The 22,704-nt window shown below is 47.4% G+C and overlaps 1 protein-coding gene across 1 annotated transcript; it reads right to left on the bottom strand.

Annotated features, from left to right (window-relative positions):
* Positions 1–4,406: 4,406 nt before the first annotated feature.
* On the bottom strand, positions 4,407–17,182 carry LOC119947152 (butyrophilin subfamily 1 member A1-like). The gene is made up of 8 exons (XM_038768713.1): positions 17,110–17,182; positions 13,400–13,525; positions 13,066–13,154; positions 10,213–10,560; positions 6,567–6,686; positions 5,959–5,979; positions 5,831–5,857; positions 4,407–5,294 (listed from the first exon to the last, which is right to left on the bottom strand). Exons 2-8 carry the CDS (start codon positions 13,456–13,458, stop codon positions 4,606–4,608), a joined length of 1,353 nt encoding a protein of 450 aa, XP_038624641.1. The 5' UTR covers positions 13,459–13,525; positions 17,110–17,182; the 3' UTR covers positions 4,407–4,605.
* Positions 17,183–22,704: the final 5,522 nt, after the last annotated feature.

The following is a 22,704-nucleotide window of genomic DNA, read 5'->3' as shown; positions in this document are numbered from 1 at the left end:
CTTGGTGCAGGCAGAGCAGGCTTCTCACTCTCTGGACAGAGGCACCCTGCAGCCATCTGCTGCAAGTCTCCATCCTCTGCATAGAGGTCCAGAGGCTGCAGGTATTTATCACCTGTGCTCCTAGGCCATTCCAGCTTCCAGCCTTAGTTTATCCAATCTCTGCCCTCTCCCTCCTCCATACCTAGTTTGGTTGGCATGGGGGCGAGGGACACCTTCTGTATTACCAGCTTGTGCTGTCAATCTAGCAGTTTTGAGTGTGGGGGCGGTATACCACCCTCACTTCCGAGTTCCGCCTGCTGGCTCAGGTGGCCCCGAGATAGCATAGACCTTGAGATGGCTGGTACCCAAGGGTCACCTTGGGACAGATCCCCAACACTCAAATAAAGCAGCCCTCGCTATGGTCACCAGTGACCTTCTTCTTGCCAAATCTGACAGCTTCTTCTCTATCCAAATCCTCCTGGACCTCTCAGCTTCCTTCAGCTCTGTAGACCACCCCCTTCTCCATGAAATTTTTATCCAATCTTGCCTTGATTCCATCACTAAATCCTGTCAGTTTCCCCCTCTCCCCCTCGTCCCCCTCTCCATCCCCCCCATCTTACCTCCTTCCCTTCCCCACAGCACCTGTATATATGTATATATGTTTGTACATATTTATTACTCTATTTATTTATTTATTTATTTATTTTATTTGTACATATCTATTCTATTTATTTTATTTTGTTAGTATGTTTGGTTTTGTTCTCTGTCTCCCCCTTTTAGACTGTGAGCCCACTGTTGGGTAGGGACTGTCTCTATATGTTGCCAATTTGTACTTCCCAAGCGCTTAGTACAGTGCTCTGCACATAGTAAGCGCTCAATAAATACGATTGATGATGATGATGATGATGATGACCCCCACACCATCGCTAAAATCTGCCCTTTCCTCTCCATCCGAACTCCTACCACATTAATCCAATCACTTATATTACCCTACCTTTATTACTGTATCAGCCTTCTTGCTGACCTCTCAATCTCCTGTCTCTCCCCACTCCAGTCCATACTTCACTCTGCTGACCGGATCATTTTTCTACACAAATGTTCAGGATATGTTCCCCCACTCCTCAAGAACCTCCAATGGTTACACATCCACCCCCATATCAAATAGAAACTCCTCACCATTGGCTTTAAAACACTCAATCATGCTGCCCTCTCCTACCTCACCTCACTAATCTCCTACAACAACCCAACCCAAACACTTCACTCCTCTAAATACTAACTTCTCACTGTACCTCAGTCTCTTCTCTCTCACCACCAACGCTTTGCCCACATCTTACCTCTGGCCTGGAGTGCCCTCCCTCTTCATATCCAACAGACAATTACTCTCCCGCACTTCAAAGCCTTACTGAACCCATATCTCATCCAAGAGGCCTTTCCTAAGCCCTCTTTTCCTTATCTTCAATTCCCTTCTATATCACCTTGACTTCCTCCCCTTATTCATCCTCCCTTCCAGCCCCACAGCATTCGTGTACATATCTGTAATTCATTTATACTAATGTCTGTCTCCCCCTCTAGACTCTAAGCTGGTTGTGGGCAGGGAATATGTCTGTTATTGTATTGCCCCAAGTGGTTAGTAAAGTGGGCTGCGTACAGTAAGTGCTCAATAAATATGATGGACTAACATTCCAGGGAGTTTGGGATGTTCTATCTTTCCCCTCCAATCTTCTTGTGGTCACCCCCAACCCAGCCTGCATCCCTTCCTCTAGCTGTTCTGGGGCAGGGGCCACCTTCATAACATCTCTCACCCCTCCCACCACCCCCCAAAGCCTTCTACATCCTGTACTCACACCTACTCCTGTCCAATGTCCAGGAGAACTTCCCCAGAATTCAGCTCCCACCCCTGAGAGCAGGGTCCCCCCAGACTCACCAGCCTGACTCTTCCCTGGGCCGTCAAAGCCGGCAGCCCCGGAAGAAGGGCAGATTCTCCATTATTTGGTGGTTGGTCAGGCTCACCTCACCAGGACCTGAAGTTCCTTCTCCAGGATCGTTCCAACACTTGACATTGAAGGGCACCACCCTTCGAAAGAAAGGTGACATTTGAACGTCTTATCCGCCACTGGTAGAACTCACCCGAGGCAGTTAGAAGAGTGAGAGGGTAAGCGATGAACAGAAATTGTTCAAAATGAAATAATAGAGTATATTCAATTATATATTCTAATAATAATGATGGTATTTGTTAAGCACTTACAATGTGACAAGCACTGTTCTAGGCGCTGGGGTAGATACAAGGTAATCAGGTTGTCCCATGTGGGTCTCACAGTTTTAATCCCCATTTTACAGATGAGGTAACTGAGGCACAGAGAAGTTAAGTGACTTGCCCAAAGTCATACAGCTGACAAGTGGCTGGGCTGGGATTAGAACCCACGTCCTCTGACTCCCAAGCCCATGCTTGCACATTCATTCATTCAATTATATTTATTGAGTGCTTATTGTGTGCAGAGCACTGTACTAAGTGCTTGGGAAGTACATTTCAGCAACAAGTAGAGACAATCCCTACCCAACATCAGGCTCACAGTCTAGAAGGGGGAGACAACCAAACAAAACAAGTAGACAGGCATTAATAGCATCAAAGTAGATAAATAGAATTATAGATATATACACATTAATTCATTCAATCATATTTATTGAGCGCTTACTGTGTGCAGAGCACTGTACTAAGCACTTCGGAAGTACAAGTTGGCAACATATAGAGATGGTCTCCACCCAACAACGGCCTCACAGTCTAGAAGGGGGAGACAGACAAGCTTATCCTAAACCAGCTTTGATTTACATTTTACAAATAGACCTTGAGGCAGAAATGGGCTGACACAGCCCATCTACCTGCAATGTAGCAATGCAACAGCAGAGTGAAATCAAAAGTTGTCATATTTTTATTAGTGTAGCAAATACAGTAAAATACATATTTATTTTCTTAGACCATATTTTATTATTGCACATATATTTAAGTGAGTCTCCATCATTGTCATAAGCATTTATTGAGCAGGGTCCCTATGGTGTACAGACTTTTGTTCTAAATGTTTATAAAACATAAAATAGAACTAGAACTAAAAGATCCAGTCTTTGTCCCCAAGGAGTGTAAAATCTAATAATGACCTAACAGCAATTGCTGCTGATATTTTGTTTAATTCTGGCATTTCTCAGTGCTTGGACAAAATATAGCCTCGGGTATGGCTCTTGATTTTGGCCTGATCTCATAAGAGAATGTAGGTCAAATCTGTGAAAGGGAAGAAAAACTTTCTGATTTTAAATTCTGCCTTTAATTTAGATAAATATCCATTGAATGGAACAGGAACCAACTCACCGTTTATCTCCCATCATCACCTTATCACTAAAACATGGATCGAGTTCCTATCTGTGTATTGGATCATTTAAGGGTCCAGTTAGATGATCCGGGAGGGATGAGAGTGAAAGCTGTTAGGTAGCAACAGCAACAGCCAAAGCAGCATGGCATAGTGGACAGAGCCCAAGCCTGGGTCTCAGAAGGACAAGCGTTCTAGTTCTGTCTCTACCACATACCTGCTGTGTGACCTTGGGCCTATCATTCCACCTTTCTGTGCCTCAGTTTCCTCTCCTGTAAAATGGGGACTGAGACTGTGAGCCCCATATGGGACAGGGACTGTGACCAACTGAGTTGCTTGAATCCACCCCAGCGCTTAGTACAGTGTCTTGCACACAGTAAGCACTTAACAAATGCCGCAATTATTATTATTGTTATTCACTTCTTTGGGCCTCAGTTACCTCATCTGTGAAATGATAATAACAATAATGATGGTATTTGTTAAGCAGTGGGAAGCAGCGTGGCACAGTGGAAAGAACAAGGGCTTGAGAGTCAGAGGTCATGGGTTCTAATCCCGGCTCCGCCATATGTCTGCTATGTGACCTTGGGCAAGTTACTTAACCTATAGTCCCCGTCCCATATAGGGCTCCCAGTCTCATTCCCATTTTACAGATAAATTAACTGAGGTGCAAAGAAGTGAAGTGACTTACCCAAGGTCACACATCAGTGAAGTGGCAGAGCAGGAATTTGAACCCAGGTAGTTCTGATTCCCAGACCCATAAAATTTCTACTAGGCCACGCTGCTTCTCTACTTAGACTGTGAGCCCTGTGTGGAACAGGGACTGTGTTCAACCTGATTAACTTGTATCCACCCCATTGCTTAGAACAGTGCTTGGCACAGAGTACGTGCTTAACAAGTACTAAAATTATGATCATACAAGATAATCAGGTTGGACACAGTGCATGTCCCACATGGTGCTCAGTCTTTATCCACATTTTATAAATGAGTTAACTGAGGCATAGAGAAGTGACTTACCCAAGGTAACAAAACGGGCAGTGGCTGAGTGGGGATTCGAACCCAGATCCTCTGACTTTCGGACCCATTGATCATAGGGCCATGCTGCTTCTCCATGCTGCCACTAAATCCTGCTGGCTTTTCCTCACACTGTTTTCCCCATTCACTCCTTCCTCCCCACTCATTCCACAGCAGAGAAGGAGGGCACTTAGGCAGCTGCAGCCCTGGGAGCGGATGGAGAGATACAGGGGTCAGAGGGCAGGGGCCAGGCGGCTCCCTAAGGGGCAGGAGGGACCCCTGAGCTGGGCTGGGCGGCGAGCAATGGGGCATCAGCCCCAGGGAGGGGATCCCCATCTCCAGTGGCTGAGGCTGGTCCCACTCCTGGGGCGGTCATTGGAGTCTCTCTGGCGGGGGCAGGGACAGGAATGGGGTTTTCCCCAGCCCCACCGGGCACAGGGCAGATGGTCAGGGAGCCATAGAAGCCATGAAGGTGGAAGAAAGGTAGGAGGGTCCCCGAGAAGGCGGCTTGGGGGAAAGTGTAGATGTGGGATCCGTCAGTGCCACTATAGAAGGAGACGTCTCCAGCCTCATAGTCCAGGTAAACCACCACCCGGAGGGGGGCTGTGGTCAGAGGGAGAGGGACGGTTGGAGAGGTGAGCGCCCAGTATCCATTTCCATCTTTCTTCACAGCCCAGAATCCATCTGCAGGTGACTCCGAGATCGCCCCTTTTCTCCTCACATTTTCCATACAAACCCCCAGATACCAGACATTAGCTCTTCCCACCTCCACCTCCCAGCAATGTCTCCCTGAACTGAAGCGCTCGCGGCCCAGCACGCAGTAACTATCAGTGAATCTGTCCGGGTTGTCGGGCAGTTCCTGCCATGTGAATGTCAGTGTCACCCGTTTCCGATCCTCGGACAGGATGAGATAGCGATGCGCCGTGTCTGGATGGAGAGTGACGTTGGCTGCGGACAGAGCGTATGTGTGAGCACTGGGGGCCACGGGCAGAGGAGCGGGCGGGGCGGAGCTCGGGAGCGGCCCCTCCGTGGACACCAGGAGGGCTGCCCGGCGGGGGCAGCGGGGACCGAAGAGCCCCGGCATCCGGACCCGGCCTCACCCGGCCTCCGTTGGGGAGCCCCCATTCTGGCCTCGGCCTTCACCTCCACTGTGACCCCCCTCCCAACTCTGATCCAGCCATTCCAAGAGGTTCCTGGGGCCCCTGCCAGCAGCAGGGAGGAGTAGGAGAGGGAGGAGAAAGAAGAGTGGGAGGAGTGGTGGGCGGGGAATGTGTCTGATGATATAGTGTACTTTCCCAAGCGCTTAGTACAGTGCTTTGCACACAGTAAAAGCTCAGTAAATACGACTGAATGAATGAAGGGAGAAGAAGCCACAAAGAGTTCTGGGAAGGGCCTTGGGACTGGGCCTCAGGACAGAAGCCAAGGAGGGCCAGACCCCGAGGTGGGAGGGAGCCGATATTACAAGGCATGTTAGGGTCACTTACTGGGGCGTAACTCTACCAGCGTCTGCCCTGCAAAGAGAACCGAGAAAGGAGACGTCACTTGGGCTGATGAAATGGACACGAACACCAGTATGAGACAATGACTGAAGTTAAAGAAACACAGAACTTACTGAGCATGATCAGGAGTGTCTCTGAAAAGGAACAGAAATAAGTCAGGGACCCTCCACAACAGAACCGGGGGTGAGCTAGCAGGGATGAAAGGGATTTGGAGGAGTTGGTTTTTATGACATGCAGCAGGGGACTGGCCCTTCAGAAACACTCCTCACTGCACAGGGAGTGATCCATGGATCAGGAATGGTGACCATTGTCCCCGGAATCTCCAGGAAGAACCTGTTGGTTGTAACTAGTCGGGATTTCCCAGAGCTCAGGTTTCCCTGCTCCACTGGGATTGTGGCTGCCCTGGGGGTACTAGGGGAACTGCAGAAAAATACAAGGGTATTGATGGGCTCCAGTCAGAACTAGATCAAGGGCTGGAGTTTCTACTCCCCATTTTCTCCCCATCCCCATGAGTGACAGGTTATACAGACACAGGGTCGGTTGGTCCTTTCTCTGGGGGAAACACAATGTCAGGCTGTGGGTTGTGTGTGCAGTGTTGGAGGTCTGTCTCTGCCAGGTATCTGGGGGTACTGACCTCTGACCTGTCTTTCCCTTCCCAGTCTGGTCTACTGCCTTTCCCTGCCACGAGGAAGATATTTCAGAAATATTCTCGCTGCTTTACCTTTGTCCCTGGGGTGTTTCCGGATGAGATAATAGAGACCCCCAGCGATGAGCAGTCCCAGCACAGGGAGGGTCACACCCAAGGCCACCATCAAGGAGAAAGCTGTCGGGAAGAGGGGAGCTGAAATAGAATTCCCAAAAATATCATCAGAGGGAAAATGGGGCAAGTATGGCCCTCTAAATAACTCTGGGGGAGTTAGAGTGGCATGGCGGGGGGAGGCATGACCAGGGGCCCAGGTCCTTGCTGTGTCTCTGCTCTAGAACATACTGAGAGCCCACAGCATGGGCAGTGACCCCTGGTCTTCCCTCCTGTCTCTGGGGACACAGTGGTTTGGATAGCACAGAGACTACTGGGGGGAAAGACAAAAGCCAGGTTGGGGTGAGGCAACGGGGGAGTCAGGGAGGAAAAGGAGCCTCTCGTGATTCCCCAGGGAAAGTGCTGTGTTCTCTGTTGGAGGGTCTCACTCCCCTCATCTCTATTCTTGGGTTTTAATTATTTCTGTCTGCAGAGGAGAAGCAATGTGGTAGAGGGGAAAGAGCATGGACCTCGGAATCAGAGAACCTGGGTTCTAATCCGGACTCTACCACTTGTCTGTTGTGTGACCTTGGGAAAGTCATTTAACTTCTCTGTGCCTCAGTTCCCTAGCTGCAAAATGGGGATTAAATACTTGTTCTTCCTCCTAATTTGAATGTGAGCCCCATGCGGGACTTGATTATCTTGTATGTACCCCAGGGATTATAGGAGCAGTATTTATTAAGAGCTTACTGGGTTCAGAGCGCTGTACTAAGCACTGGAAGCTTTAGGGCTCTCCATCACCTTGCCACCTCCTACCTCACCTCCCTTCTCTCCTTCTACATCCGAGCCCACACATTCTGCTCCTCTGGGGCTAACCTTCTCACTGTGCCTCGATCTCGCCTGTCTTACCGCCAACCTCTGGCTCACATCTTACCTCTGGCCTGGAAGGCCCACCCTCCTCAAATCCACCAATCACTCTTCCCCACTTCAAAGCCCTACTGAAGGCGCACCTCCTTCAATAGGCCTTCCCAGACTAAGCCCCACTTTTCCTCAGTTCCCCGTCCCTTCCGCGTCACCATGACTTGCTCCTTTTGCTCTCCCCCCACCTCCCCGCCCCACAGCACTTGTGTATATATGTGTATATCTATAATTCTATTTATTTATACTGATGCCTGTTTACTTGTATTGATGTCTGTCTCCCTCCCTCTAGACTGTGAGCCCATTGTGGGCAGGGATTGTCTCTCTTCATTGCTGTATTGTATTTTGCAAGCGCTTAGTACAGTGCTCTGCACTCAGTAAGCACTCAATAAATATGATTGAATGAATGAATGGAAGAGGATACACAGTTGAGAATTAAATCCAGTTCATGTCCCTCTGGGGGCTCACAGTCTAACAGTAAAGTGCTTGGCACAAAGTAAGCACTTAAAAAATACCAAAATTGTTTTTATTACACCACAGGATCCTCATGGAACAGGAAAAAACTGTTTCCCCTCAGGCTTCCACTCCCTGTGTCCACCCTGCCTGTGATTAGTGGTCATGCGGAAGAAGCTTTAATGTTTCACGTTGCAGGGAGATAATCTGTTCCAAAACATGGCAGTGATATGATTTACTTGCCCGGTTGGTCAGGGGAATACAAATGCCCAGCTTCTACTTCCACGCCCCCTCTGCAATAAAAGCCCTGTGCACCTGGGCTAACTGCTGCCCTTGCAACCCGGAGCGGAGGCTAGTACAGCCCAGAGTGTGCTCAGCTGACCCGGCGATGCCTGGCCCGAAGCTCCGAAAAGGACCCACTGAGAACTAGAGAGGCAAAGGAGTTCGAGGATCTCTCCATCTGGTATAGAGTTTCATGGATGCGCATGAACTGCTCAGTGGTGGGGCAAGACATTGAGAACCTAGGGGAGTGTAATACCTTTTGTTCCAGGTTTGGGTAACTTTGCTTTTGGGACCCTGGGGGATGTAATACTTTTGTTCAAGGTTTGGGCATGTTTTGTTTATTGGATTCATAGCTTTTTCTTAGGTTTATAGATTTTAAAACCATAGCTTTTTTTCATAGGTTTATGCATTAAAGCCATAGCCATAGCTTTCTCATAGGTTTATGCATTAAAGTCGTGGCTTTAGTAGCAAAACTCAGTGAGTCTGTTTGTTTTAGTCTTCCATTCCTGGATCTAAGTGCTCAAGGACAAACCTGCTCCTTCGGGGTGCATCAGGGCTTATCAAATATCATCATCATCATCATCATCAATCGTATTTATTGAGCGCTTACTATGTGCAGAGCACTGTACTAAGCACTCGGGAAGTACAAATTGGCAACATATAGAGACAGTCCCTACCCAACAGTGGGCTCACAGTCTAAAAGGGGAAGACAGAGAACAAAACCAAACATACTAACAAAATAAAATAAATAGAATAGATATGTAAAGTAAAATAAATAAATAAATAAATAAATAGAGTAATAAATATGTACAAACATATATACATATATAGAGGTGCTGTGGGGAAGGGAAGGAGGTAAGAAGGGGGGATGGAGAGGGGGACGAGGGGGAGAGGAAGGAAGGGGCTCAGTCTGGGAAGGCCTCCTGGAGGAGGTGAGCTCTCAATAGGGCCTTGAAGGGAGGAAGAGAGCTAGCTTGGCGGATGGGCAGAGGGAGGGCATTCCAGGCCCGGGGGATGACATGGGCCGGGGGTCGATGGCGGGACAGGCGAGAACGAGGTACGGTGAGGAGATTAGCAGCGGAGGAGCGGACAATGTATAAATGTAACAATAGTAATAATAATGATAATGATAAAGAGTAGGGAGGGAATTCCAGGGAGAAGGGATGACATGAACAAGAGGTGACAGTGAGAGGCACACAATCAAAGTACAGTGAGTAGGTTGGCGTTGGAGGAGCAAAATGGATGGGTAGGAAGTCTGGGTAATAATAACAATAATAATAATAGTTGTATTTTTTATGTGCTTACTATGTGCCAGACAATGTTCTAAGCGCTGGGGTGACTACAAGTAAATCTTGTTGGACACAATCCTTGTCCCACGTGGGGCTCGTAGTCACAATCCCCATTTTACAGATGAGGTAACTGAGGCACAGAGAAGTGAAGTGACTTGCCCGAGGTCATACAGTTAGTAAGTGCTTATAAATACTTTTAAAAAATAAAAATGGAATGTAAGCTGGCCCACGTATGGCCATGCCTCATCCTAACCAGACTGGGCTGGAACCACCAGAACAGGGTCCTGCCCCAACCCTGCATAGCCTCTGAATCAAGAGAGAACCCAACATCAGAAAACATAAATGTTTCTTGGGAAAAACCTGTCCAGCCGGTGAGAGGGGAGTGCCTTGCCCTGAGCCTTATCTTAGCCCCAAGGTATACAGGATCACGGGAATCCAGTCCGGAAACTGACCGGGGAAGAGGCTGATCCATGGAAAATGTTTGAGGGAAATACTGCACCGAGCAGTGCTGCCTGTGGATCAACACGGGGTTGGAGGCAGCTTGGATAGGACTCTGAGCAAGAGGAGTGGACACTGTAGAACCCTGAAGCTGAAAGGGATTCTGGGTAAGGACAGGGCTGTCTATGAAGTTGTGAAGGAATGAGAGAGAAAAATCCTCCACTAGTCACAATGAAAAAGCAGACACTCACCAACCACTTGCAGCTCCAGAGTGGCTTCTTCATCGTAAATGCCATCATAGAAAAAGCAGTGATACTTTCCCTCATCAGAGACTCTGACATTGCGTATTCTTACAGCCACACTCCCGTAATCTATGGCGTCTTTCACCAACTCTGTCCTCCCTCGATACTCATCCATCTGCCTTCCAAACTGTTCTTCTCCGTACTCATACAGATGCACGATGTTAGAGGGATGGGACCGGAACCATCTCACCTCCATGTCCTCAGCGCTTTCCTTAGTGTTCAGGTGACAGAGGATTTCAGCATCTCCCCCCTCCAAAGCCAGGATGGGCTCAGCAGGTCCAATAACAAAAAACTGAGCTGTAACAATGACAGACTGTCAGAGAGGAGCTGGTACTGGGGCTCATTCCCCCTGGCCTGGAATGCCCTCCCTCCGCATATCCGCCAAGTTAGCTCTCTTCCTCCCTTCAAAGCCCTACTGAGAGCTCATCTCCTCCAGGAGGCCTTCCCAGACTGAGCCGCCTTCTTCCTCTCCCCCAACCCCCTCCCCATCCCCCCGGCCTTACCTCCTTCCCCTCCCCACAGCACCTGTATATATGTATATATGTTTGTATGTATTTATTACTCTATTTTATTTGTGCATATTTATTCTATTTATTTTATTTTGTTAATATGCCTTGTTTTGTGGTCTGTCTCCCCCTTCTAGACTGTGAGCCTGCTGTTGGGTAGGGACCGTCTCTGTATGTTGCCAACTTGTACTTCCCAAGCCTTAGTACGGTGCTCTGCACACAGTAAGCGCTCAATAAATATGATTGAATGAATGAATGAATAAGGCTCTGCTGAGAGCTCACCTCCTCCAGGAGGCCTTCCCAGACTGAGCCCCTTCCTTCCTCTCCCCCTCGTCCCCCTCTCCATCCCCCCATCTTACCTCCTTCCCTTCCCCACAGCACCTGTATATATGTATATATGGTTGTACATATTTATTACTCTATTTATTTATTTATTTTATTTGTACATATCTATTCTATTTATTTTATTTTGTTAGTATGTTTGGTTTTGTTCTCTGTCTCCCCTTTTTAGACTGTGAGCCCACTGTTGGGTAGGGACTGTCTCTATATGTTGCCAATTTGTACTTCCCAAGCACTTAGTACTGTGCTCTGCCCATAGTAAGTGCCCAATAAATACGATTGATTGATTGATTGGTTGAATGAGAGGGGGACACAAGTCTCCAGAGGAAGGGCAGAGCTGTTCCCTGTCTGTCCTCTTAAGGCCCTAGAGCTTCTGGTCCCCTTCTAGTCTCCATCTACACCCACTCCCTTGGAGAACTCATTCACTCTCATGGCTTCAAGTACCATCTCCATGCAAAAGATTCCCAAATCTTCATCTCCAGCCCTTATCTCTCCCCTTCTCTGCAATCTCACATTTTCTCCTGCCTTCAGGACATCTCTACTTGGATGTCCCGCAGATACCTCAAACTTAACATTAAAAAAAAACTTGTCTTCCCACTCCAACCCTGTCCTCCTCCTGACTTTCCCATCACTGTAAACAGCCCCATCATCCTCCCCACCATCCTCCTTGTCACACAAGTATGTAACTTAGCATTATCCTCAATATATCTCTCTCATTGTACACATATATTTAATTTGTCACCAAACCCTGTTAGTTCAACCTTCATAACATTGCTAAAATCTGCACTTTCTTCTCCATCCCAACTGCTACCAAAGTGATCCAACCACTTAACCTATCCCCCCTTGATTACTGCATCAGCCTCCTTGATGACCTCTCTGTCTCTCCCCACTGTAGTCCATACTTCCCTCTGCTGCCCGGATTATTTTTCTACAAAAGCATTTAGTCCATGTTTCTCCACTCCTCAAAAACCTCCAATAGATGCCCATCCATCTACAGGTGAAACAGAACCTCCTTACCATCAGCTTTAAAACATTCAATCAGCTCGCCCTCTCCTACAGTACCTTCCTGATTTCCTACTACAAGCCAGCCTGCACACTTCGCTCCTCTAATACCAGTCTACTCACTGTACCCCAATCTTACCACCAAACCCTGGCCCACATTCTGCCTCTGGTCTGGAACCCCCTTCCCCTTCACATTTTACAGATGATCAAGCCCCCTGCTTTCAAAGACTTATTAAAAACATATTTCCTCCAAGAGGCCTTCCCCAACAAGGCCTTATTTTCTCTCCTCCCATTCTCTTCTGTGTCACTCTTGCACTTGGATTTGCCACCTTCATTAATCCCACCCTCAACCCCACAGCACTTACCCTAGTTCATTTATTACATTAATTCATTCATTCAATCGTATTTATTGAGCGCTTACTGTATGCAGAGCAAGTACAAGTTGGCAACATATAGAGACAGTCCCTTCCCAACAACGGGCTCACAATCTAGAAGGGGGAGACAGACAACAAAACAAAACATGTGGACAGGTGTCAAGTCATCAGAATAAATAGAAATAAAGCTAGATGCACATCATTAACAAAATAAATAGAATAGGAAATATGTACAAGTAAAATAAATAGAGTAATAAATAGAGTAATAGAGTAATATGGATATTACATAATATCCATAATTCATCTATTTAATTTTAATGCCTGTCTCCCCCTCTAGACTGTAACCAATTTGTGGACAAGGAATGTGTCTACTAACTCTGTCATACCATACTCTCCCAAGCGCTTAGTACAGTGCTCTGCACAGAATAAGTGCTCAATAAGAACATGATTGATTGTGAGGACATGTTATCCCCTCGACTCTGATCACTGAGAGAAACAGTCACACTGATGACCCGCTGGAGATTTATTTTATCCCTCTGAGATGTCCTCATGAGACCATGAAATGGGGAAGAAATTCCTACCTGAACCCATTGTGAGCAGCTGGAGAAAGAGGAGGATGACGAAGAGCTTGGATGTGAAGGATTCTGAGAACCTGCCATGTTCTTCATCACTGGGGCCATAGAGAGACAAGAGCGGCTCAGTCAAAACCTGTCACTCACCATCTGAAAGCCAGGCCAAGGCTGGAACATGAGGCACACAGCAGTGGGAGACTCCCGTACCTGACACCGGTACACATCAGCTTCTTGTCACATGTGTCACCAAATATCCAAAACAAACTTTCTTACCCCAGGCCCCCAAATACCAATCCCCAACACCCCCTCCCTACCACCACCCACTCTCTGACAGACAACTTACAGTCTCTGTCCCTCTGGGTGGTCAGGGAGATGACCAAAATCTGTTCTTCGCTTCAACATGGGCAGCTGGGTCAGGGTTGCAGCCCCTTGGCCAGGATCTCCTGGGAAATTTACAGCTGCGGTACACCTGTGAGTTGGTGGTTTGAGAACAGAGGTCAAAGATCAACAAGAGCTTTGGAATACTTCCTTTGTCCCCATTCAGCATCTCCAGAGTCTGGGCAGGGGTGCAGGAGTCTTGCAGAGCCGAGTGATGGACTGGGCATTTCAAGGGGTGGCTTATTGGAAAGAGAGCGGGCTTGGCAATCAGAGGATGTGGGTTCTAACCCCACCTCAACCACTGGTCTGCTGTGTGTCCTTGGGCAAGTCACTTAACTTCTCTGGGCCTCAGTTACCTCATTTGTAAAATGGGGATTAAAAGTGTGAGCCCTATGTGGGACAACCTGATCACCCTGTATCTACCCCAGCACTTAGAACAGTGCTTGGCACATAGTAAGCACTTAACAAATACCATCATTATTATTATAAGGGGTCCCAGCCTCCAAGGGGTGCCCGTGAACTGGTTCTTGGTAAAATACTACCACCTCACCCTGCCCCAAGCAGCCACTGTGGAAGTGAATGTAGAACAGAGCGGGGACTGGACTCTGGACTAGATTCCCCTCCACGCCCTATTACAGTCAGCAATAAAAACAGTTGTGGGAGGAGACTCTCCAGTTTCTGGATCTTCTTCCAGACCCAGACCGGACCTGTGTGAACCATGTGGTGGGAACTGTTTCCCCACTTTGAGGACCTTCGTGTCCTTGCGGGGTCCCGGCATCCATGACAGACACCAGCTGGGCAGGGAATGTGGGAGAAGCCAGGGTCCCCGTGAGTACAGAGATTATCCTCAACAATGGAAGTGGGGGTGTGGAGAGGGAAGGGAAGAGACCACCATCCCTGTTCTGGGAAAGTTAGAGTTGGGGCATTGCCACTGCCCCCCAACCCCCTTTTTCCTTCCACCTCCCCTGTGCCCCTGACCCCCAGAAGTATTAGTCAGGGTGGAAGGGGTGGGGAGGCAAGAGGAGGAGAGAAAGGAATAAGATTCCCCCAACTCCACAATGTGCCAGATTCCTTAGCCCCCTTGGTGCCCAGAACAGGGATGGGTGAGGCCAAGCTTAATCCCCCAACAGATCCCTCTAACCCCACAATGTTACTAACCCAAGAGGGGGAGAAGAAGGGGATGCCCCAGCTCCAATCAGTCAATCAAGCAATCAAGCATATTTATTGAGTGCTTACTGTTTATTGGGCACTGTACTAAGTGCTTGGGAGATGACAACACAAGAATGTAACAGACTTATTCCCTGCCCACAAAGGGCTTACAGTCTAGAGGGAGAGACAGACATTAATATAAATAAATTAGGCGTATTTATATAGGTACTGTGGGACTTGGGGTGGAGGTGGTGAATAAAAGAAGCAAGTCTGGATGACACAGAAGGGAGTGGGAAAAGAGGAAATTAGGGCTAAGTCAGGGAAGGCCTACTGGAGGAGATGTGCCTTCAATAAGCCTTTGAAGTAAGGGTGAGTAATTGTCTGTTGGATATGAAGAGGGAGGGCTTTCCAGGCCAGAGACAGGTCAAGAAATCTGGGGCAAGATAGATGAGGTTGAGGTACAGTGAGAAGGTAGGCATTAGAGGAGCGAAGTGTGTGGTATGGGTTATAGGAGGAGAGCAGCAAAGTGAGGTAGGAGGGGGCAAGGTGATTGAGTGCTTTAAAGCCGATGGTAAGGAGCTTCTGTTTGACACAGGGGTGGATGGTAACCTACTGGAGGTTCTTGAGGAGTGGGGAAATATGGACTGAATGGTTTTGTAGAAAAATGATCCAGGCATCAGAGTGATGTCTGGGCTGGAGTGGGGAGAAACAGGAGGCAGGGAGGTCAGCAAGAAGGCTGATACAGTAATCAAGGCAGGGTAGGGTAAATGCTTGGATTAACATGGTAACAGTTTGGGTGGAGAGAAAAGGATGGATTTTAGCAGTGTCATGAAGGTTGAACCGACAAGCTTTAGTGATAGATTGAATATGTGAATTGAATGAGAGACAGAAGTCAAGGTTGACATCCAGCTTTTGAGATAGGAAGGATTGTGGTGAGGCCTACAGTGATGGGAAAGTCAGTGGGAGGTCAGGGTTTGTTGGGGAAGATAAAGAGTTTTCTGTTTTGAACATATTAAGTTTGAGGTGTCAGATGGACATCCAGGTAGAGATGTCTTGAAGGCAGGAGAAAATGTGAGACAGCAGAGAGGGAGAAAGATCAGGACTGGAGGTATAGATTTGGTAATCATCCACATAGAGGTGGTAGTTAAAGCCAAATCCCCACCTCCAGCTCCATCCCCACCCCACCTTCCCCAGACCAGTCAAGGCCGGGGTGTCGGGGGCAGGTTTGGAGGGTGGGAAGGCAGACAAAAAGGGGGAGGACCCTGCACCCTCAATAACACAGTACTATCTGCAGCAGCCCCTGCACACATTTACTGGGTGATAATAACAATAAAATGTGTAAAGTACTTAATATGTGGACTGCACTAGATAGAGGTAGATATTCTATAGTCAGACTGGACACCATCTCTGTCCCACATAGGGCTCACCATTTGTGGAGAAAGAGAAAAGTTACCTTCTCCCCATTTTTCAAATGAGAAAACTGAAGCACAGAGAATTGAAGTGACTTGCCCAAGGTAACAAAGCAGGTAAGTGGTGGAGCCTGGATTAGATCTGGGCCTCCTGACTGGCTGACCTGGGCTCTTCCCACTAGGCCACACTGTCCCAGTGCCCAGCAGGAGTACAGGGAAGGTTCCCCTGGGGGCAGGAAGGCTGGGAGGGGGAGAATCAAGATGACTGCCCAGTGCCTTTCTGGGCTTTACTATGGGCAACAAGTTTGCCAGGATCCTGCCTCAACAGGTTCCCTATGTGCAGTCAATTTCTCCCTCTCCTTCCCCTGTGCCCCAGAGTACGGTGGGTAACAACACAACTTCACACCTTGATCTTTCTGCCCCTCTACCTGCCCTATTTCTCTGCAGCTTCCTACAGGATCCCTCAACCGCCTGGGCCTGGGGTCAGCAGTGTGGTCTGTGGATGCTCCTTCTTTCCTCTTAGCTCCCCAGCCCCAAGTTCTGTCCCCCAACCACCACTGCCCTCTGAAGTCTCAGGTGGGAATAGAGGGGCAGGGGGATGATGGACCCTGGCCCCTCTCCACAGCTTGTTCTTGTTCCCTCCCCAGACGCCCTGCTGTTTCCCCAGACCGCATGCCCACCCCTAGCAGGTTGAGGAGGAAACCGGGGCTGGGCGGTAGGTCAGCCTAGGTTCTCTGCCTCCTGCTTCCCGAGGTGAGGAGTTCTGTGGGGGAAAGGAAGGACCAGCCCTCCCTATTCAGGGTTCAGGAGGATTACGGGTATTTGGCAACCAGAACAGTCCAGGGATTGGAGTCAATGGGTGGGGGTGTAGAGACCCTACCCATTCCAAGGAGTTTGGGGGGTTAAGTCTCTCCCTCCCACACCCTTCTTGAGGGCACCCCCAACCCTAGCACCCCCTACTTCTACTTGTTCTGGGGAGGCGTAGCCCTCAGGACATTTCCCATCCCCCCACATCACCCTCTACATCCTGTTAATATCCCTACTCCACCTCCTCAGTCCAGAAGAATTTCCCCAAAATTCAGGTCCCTCCCCAAGAAAAGGGTCCCCCTAGACTCACCAGCCCGACTCCTCCCTGGGCTGTCACAGCCAGCTGCCCCTGCAGCAGGGTAGATTTTCCATGGTTTGGTGGCAGCCAGGATCACCTCTCCAGGGACTGAAGTTCCTTGGGCAGGATCAGTTGGAAAAATTGACTCGTATGGATACATCCTCCAACAGAAAGGCAGCATTTGAATGTCTCATCAGTCACTGGGCAGAACTCACCGACAGTGTTAGGAAAATGAAAGGGAAACTGGTGAACAGTAAATGCAGCTTGTTTGCCAAGTTTGTGTGTCAGTTAGGCTGCCCTGCTGCCCTGTGACCTCCAAGGAGGAGTCACCTGGTGCAGGCAGAATTTCACAAACTCTCTGGGGCTCTACTTTCTGGAAAAAGGAAATCCACATTTGGTGCTGTTATCGACAAGTTACCTGGTGTAAATCGGCTGCAGGGTTTGAGAACCCAAGGTGGTGACGCAGATAGGTAAAATGATTCGGAGACATGAGTTCAGATACAGCAGTAGAGGTAGGAAAGCTGACTGCTCGCCCGTTCACCTCCTGAGAGGTACGAGGGACGAACAGCCCCAATCCCAGCCACTTCTTCCCTTTTATTTGCTTCCCCATCTGAGCTACACAAAGAATTCCCGGGCGTGTGAAACTTTGGCACCCTGTTGTCAGGAAATGTTATGAGGAGTCATCGCCCATACAGGATGGGGTTGTTTTGGACACGGCGTAGCCGCTTTGATCAGTGTCAGGCCTCCCCATTACAGTATCTTCTGCGGGGCCGGCACCTATTCCTCACATATCCTGTTAAACCCTGCATACAGTGGAGTCTGTTATGCTAAGCCTTTAGGGAAAATGCAGTCAGTGCCTGTTTCTTCTGGAGTATGTGGCTAGGGTGGACAACAGTGCCAAGCACTCCCACAGTTCCGGGAGAGTTTTTTTCTATCTCTAAAGTGCCAACATTTTCTCCCCTTCTAATAATATTATTAATAATAATAATAATAATAATAATAATAATAATGGCATTTATTAAGTGCTTACTATGTGCAAAGCACTGTTCTAAGCACTGGGGAGGTTACAAGGTGATCAGGTTGTCCCACATGGGGCTCACAGTCTTAATCCCCATTTTCCAGATGAGGTAAGTGAGGCCCAGAGAAGTTAAGTGACTTGCCCAAGGTCACACAGCTGACAATTGGTGGAGCTGGGATTTGAACCCATGACCTTTGACTCCAAAGCCCGTGCTCTTTCCACTGAGCCATGCTGCTTCTCTAGACTTCTAGACTATAAACTCCTTGTGGGTAGCCAACTTGCCTACCAACTCTGTTAGATGGTACTTTCCTAAGTGCTTGTACATTGCTTGGCACACAGTGATAGTAACAGTAATAAATTCAACTGATTGATTGATTGGAGGGAGGGAGGCGAGGAGGAGATGGCAAAGTATAACGGAAGGTCAAGTTTTGTCTGTAGCAGTGATTATGATTCAGTCTTGTTAGTTTCTCCATCTGGGGTGAATACAAGCAAATCGGGCTGGACACAGTCCCTGTCTCGTGTAGGGCTCGTGGTCTGAAAGCCCATTTTACAGATGAAGTAACTGAGGCACAGAGAAATGAAATGACTTGCCCAAGGTCACACAGCAGAGAAATGGCAAAACTGGGATTAGAACCCATGACCTTTTGACTCCCAAGCCCATACTCTATCCACTATACCATGCAGTTTCTGCAGCTCCACTACTTGTCTGCTGTCTCCTTGGGCAGAAGCAGCATGCTGTAGTGGATAGACCAGGGACCTGGAACTCAGAAGGTGATGGGTTCAAATCCCTGCTCTGCCACTTGTCTGCTGTGTAACTTTGGGAAAGTCACTTCACTTCTCTGAGCTTCAGTTACCTCATATGTAAAATGAGGAATGAGACTGTGAGCCCCATGTGGGACAGGACTGTGTCCAACCTGATTTGCTTGTATCCACCCCAGCACTTAGTACAGTGCCTGGCACACAGCTGAATGCTTAATAAATACCGCAATCATTATTATTATTGTTATTATTCTCTGTGCCTCAGTTGCCTCATCTATAAAATGGGGATTGGGACTGTGAGCCCATGTGGGACAGGGACTGCCTCCAAACTGATGACCTTGTGTCTACCCCTGGGTATAGAAAGTGCTTGACACACAGTAAGCACTTAACAAATACCATCATCATCATCATCATCATCATCATCAAATAGTGTGCCACTAGGGACTGATATTTTATCGAGCCCCACTTGAAGATTCATTCAATCGTACTTATTGAGCGCTGATTGTACACAGAGCACTATACTAAGATATAACAATAGTCATAAAAACAGGTGTCTGTACATAGCAGCAAACTCCCAGAGATAGTCAACCAGGAGCTACTGGACATCAATGATGGCTGAAAGTACACTTATACAAAATGTGAAAATAATACAAACCCATTTGGTAGATCTAAGTAATGTCGTGGATGGTAGTAAACTTGAAATACATTGAGGTTATGCACCAACTTGTACTTGGGAAATGGTATACACATGCTAAGAAAGCCAAAAGCTGTCAATGAATTCTCCTGCTGAACCAGTGTATCATCTCATGTACTAACACGGGTAGAAAACACATCAGGAAGACCACCATTTTCTTCAAGAGGCGAGATAACAATAGTGTTTGGAAGAAAGAGTAGAATGAGAAGATGTGATCCTACCCTCAAAGATCAATTGAGTAGGGGAAACAAACAAAATTATTTACATTTGAGAAGTTAGAAGAGAATGGAAAGATGGACAGAGAAACACGAAAAGTAGAGTAAATAAATTAGTATATGCATAAGTACTACAGGTGACTTTGAGTGTGTAAGTGCTGAGAAGAAATATTCATCAGGGAAAGCCTCCTGGAGGAGGTGGGATTTCAAGGGGCTTTAAAAATGGAAGGGAGCTGTGGTTTGGCAGCGTGGCTCAGTGGAAAGAGCCCAGGCTTTGGAGTCAGAGATCATGGGTTCAAATCCCAGCTCTGCCAATTGTCAGCTGTGTGACTCTGGGCAAGTCACTTAACTTCTCTGTGCCTCGGTGATGTCATCTGTAAAATGGGGATTAACCTGATCACCTTGCAACCTCCCCAGCGCTTAGAACAGTGCTTTGCATGTAGTAAGCAGTTAATAAATGCCATTATTATTATTGTACAAAGGGAGGGGCAGCTCCAGGAAAAACTGAATAATAATAATAATAATAATAATAATAATTGTGTTTGTTAAGCACTTACTATGTTCTAGGCACTGTACTAAGTGTTGGGATGGATACAAGCAAATTGGATTGGACCTGTCCCATGTGGGGCTCACAGTCTCAATCCCCATTTTACAGATGATGGAACTGAGGCACAGAGAAGTGAAGTGACTTGCGCATGATCACACAGCAGACAATGGTGAATAGGGATTAGAACCCATGACCTTCCAACTCCCAGGCCTCTGCTCAATCCACTATGCCATGCCGTTTTGCTAAAGTGTGTGACCATGGGATCAGAGGTGAGGGAGATGAGAACGAGATACCGTGAGAAGGTTACTTGGGTAAGAATGAAGTTAGTACCATTGTGTTTCTCACCAAATGTGATGGTGCCCAATCCTTCCCATGATTCTGATGCTCGACCTATCAAAGACAACATCTGGCTTCTTGAGCAGTTTTGCTAGTGCCCAGAAAGCACTCTACACATCAAATTCTAATAAGCAGTTTCATCAATCAATCGTATTTATTGAGCGCTTACCGTGTGCCAAGCACTAAACTAAACACTTAGGTGAGTACAATGTAATGGAGTTGGTAGACACTTTCCCTGGCCATGAGGAAGCACTTTGTACAGTGCTCTACACACAATAAGCGCTCAATAAATACAACTGAATAAATGGATGAGATGAAGCTGCATCAATGTGGTATGTAGCCGAGAATGCGGACACCTTTGAAAGAAAGCTCCCTCGATTCTTGAGACCTAAAATTTGGCCAAAAAAGTAACCTCATCCTAAACCAGCTTTGATCAACATTTCACAAATAGACCTTGAGGCAGAAATGGGCTGACATAGCCCATCTACTTGCAATGTAGCAATGCAACAGCAGAGTGAAAACAAAAGTTGTCATATTTTTATTAGTGTAGCAAATACAGTAAAAGGCACATTTATTTTCTTAAACCATATTTTATTATTGTGTATACATTTAAATGAGGTCCTCATCATTGTCATCAGCAGTTATTGAGCCGAGTCCCTATGGTGTACAGAGCTTTGTTCTAAATGCTTGTAAAACATAAAATAGAACTAAAAGATGCAGTCCTTGTCCCCAAGGAAAGCAAAATCTAATAATGACCTAACAGCAAGTGCTGCTGATATTTTGTTTAATTCTGGCATTTCTCAGTGCTTGGACAAAATATTGCCTCGGGTATGTTCAGCTCTTGAGTTTAGCCTGATCTCATAAGAGAACGTAGGTCAGATCTGTGAAAGTGAAGAAAATAAACTTTCTGATTTTAAATTCTGCCTTTAATTTAGCTAAATATCCTGAATGGAATAGGAACGAACTCACCGTTAATCCCCCATCATCACCTTACACTAAAACATGGATTGAGCTCCCATCTGTGTACTGGATCATTTGAGGGTCCAGTTAGCTGATGTGGGAAGGATGAGAATGGAAGCTGTTGTTAGGTAGCAGCAGCAACAGCCAAAGCAGCATGGCGTAGTGGACAGAGCCCAAGCCTGGGTCTCAGAAGGACAAGCGTTCTAGTTCTGGCTCCACCACGTATCTGCTGTGTGACCTTAGGCCAATCATTTCACCTTTCTGTGCCTCAGTTTCCTCTTCTGTAAAATGGGGACTGAAACTGTGAGCCCCATATGGGACAGGGACTGTGTCCAACTGAGTTGCTCGAATCCATCCCAGTGCTTAGTACAGTGTCTTGCACACAGTAAGCGCTTAACAAATTCCACAATTATTATTATTGTTATTCACTTCTTTGGGCCTCAGTTACCTCATCTGTGAAATGATAATAAAAATAATGATGGTATTTGTTAAGCACTTACTTTGTGCCAAGCACTGTTCTAAGCAGTGGGGTAGAAACAAGGTAATCAAGTTGTCCCACATGGGGCTCAAAGTCTTAATCCCCATTTTACAGATGAGGTAACTGAGGCCCAGAGAAGTTGTGACTTGCCCGAGGCCACACAGCAGTCAAGTGGCAGAGCCGGAATTAGAACTCACGTCCTCTGACTCCCAAGCCCATGCTCTTTCCACTGAGCCATACTGCTGTAAAATGGGGATTGAGATTGTGTGCCCCACACGGGACAGGGACTGCGTCCAACTCAATTTGCTTGTATCCACCCCAGCCTTTAGTACAGTGCCTGGCACACAGTACATATTTAACAAATACCACGATAATCGTTATTACTCTTATCCCTATTTTACAGAGGAGATCACTGAAGCACAAAGAAGTGAAGTGAACTTGCCCGAGGTCACACAGCAGACATGTGGCAGAGGCTGGATTAGAACTCAGGTCCTTCTGACTCCCAGGCCCATGCTTTATCCACTAAGCCTCGTTGCTTCTGTAATAGTGGGGGTTTTTAAAGCGCTTACTATGTGCCAAGAACTGTACTAAGCGCTAGGT

This window comes from Tachyglossus aculeatus, chromosome Y4 (genome assembly GCF_015852505.1).
Source record: "Tachyglossus aculeatus isolate mTacAcu1 chromosome Y4, mTacAcu1.pri, whole genome shotgun sequence".
Classification (NCBI taxonomy): Eukaryota; Metazoa; Chordata; class Mammalia; order Monotremata; family Tachyglossidae; genus Tachyglossus; species Tachyglossus aculeatus.
Note: the sequence above shows the minus strand (reverse complement) of the source record. Positions and strands in the feature narration are given on the sequence as shown.

Coding starts and splice junctions, on each gene's coding strand:
- LOC119947152 (XM_038768713.1), bottom strand. CDS start 13,458: ATGTTGAAGCGAAGAACAGATTTTGGTCATCTCCCTGACCACCCAGAG. Junction 13,155..13,399: donor CACCCAGAGGGACAGAGACT/GTAAGTTGTCTG, acceptor CTATGGCCCCAG/TGATGAAGAACATGGCAGGT. Junction 5,980..6,566: donor GAAACACCCCAGGGACAAAG/GTAAAGCAGCGA, acceptor GTTCCTTTTCAG/AGACACTCCTGATCATGCTC.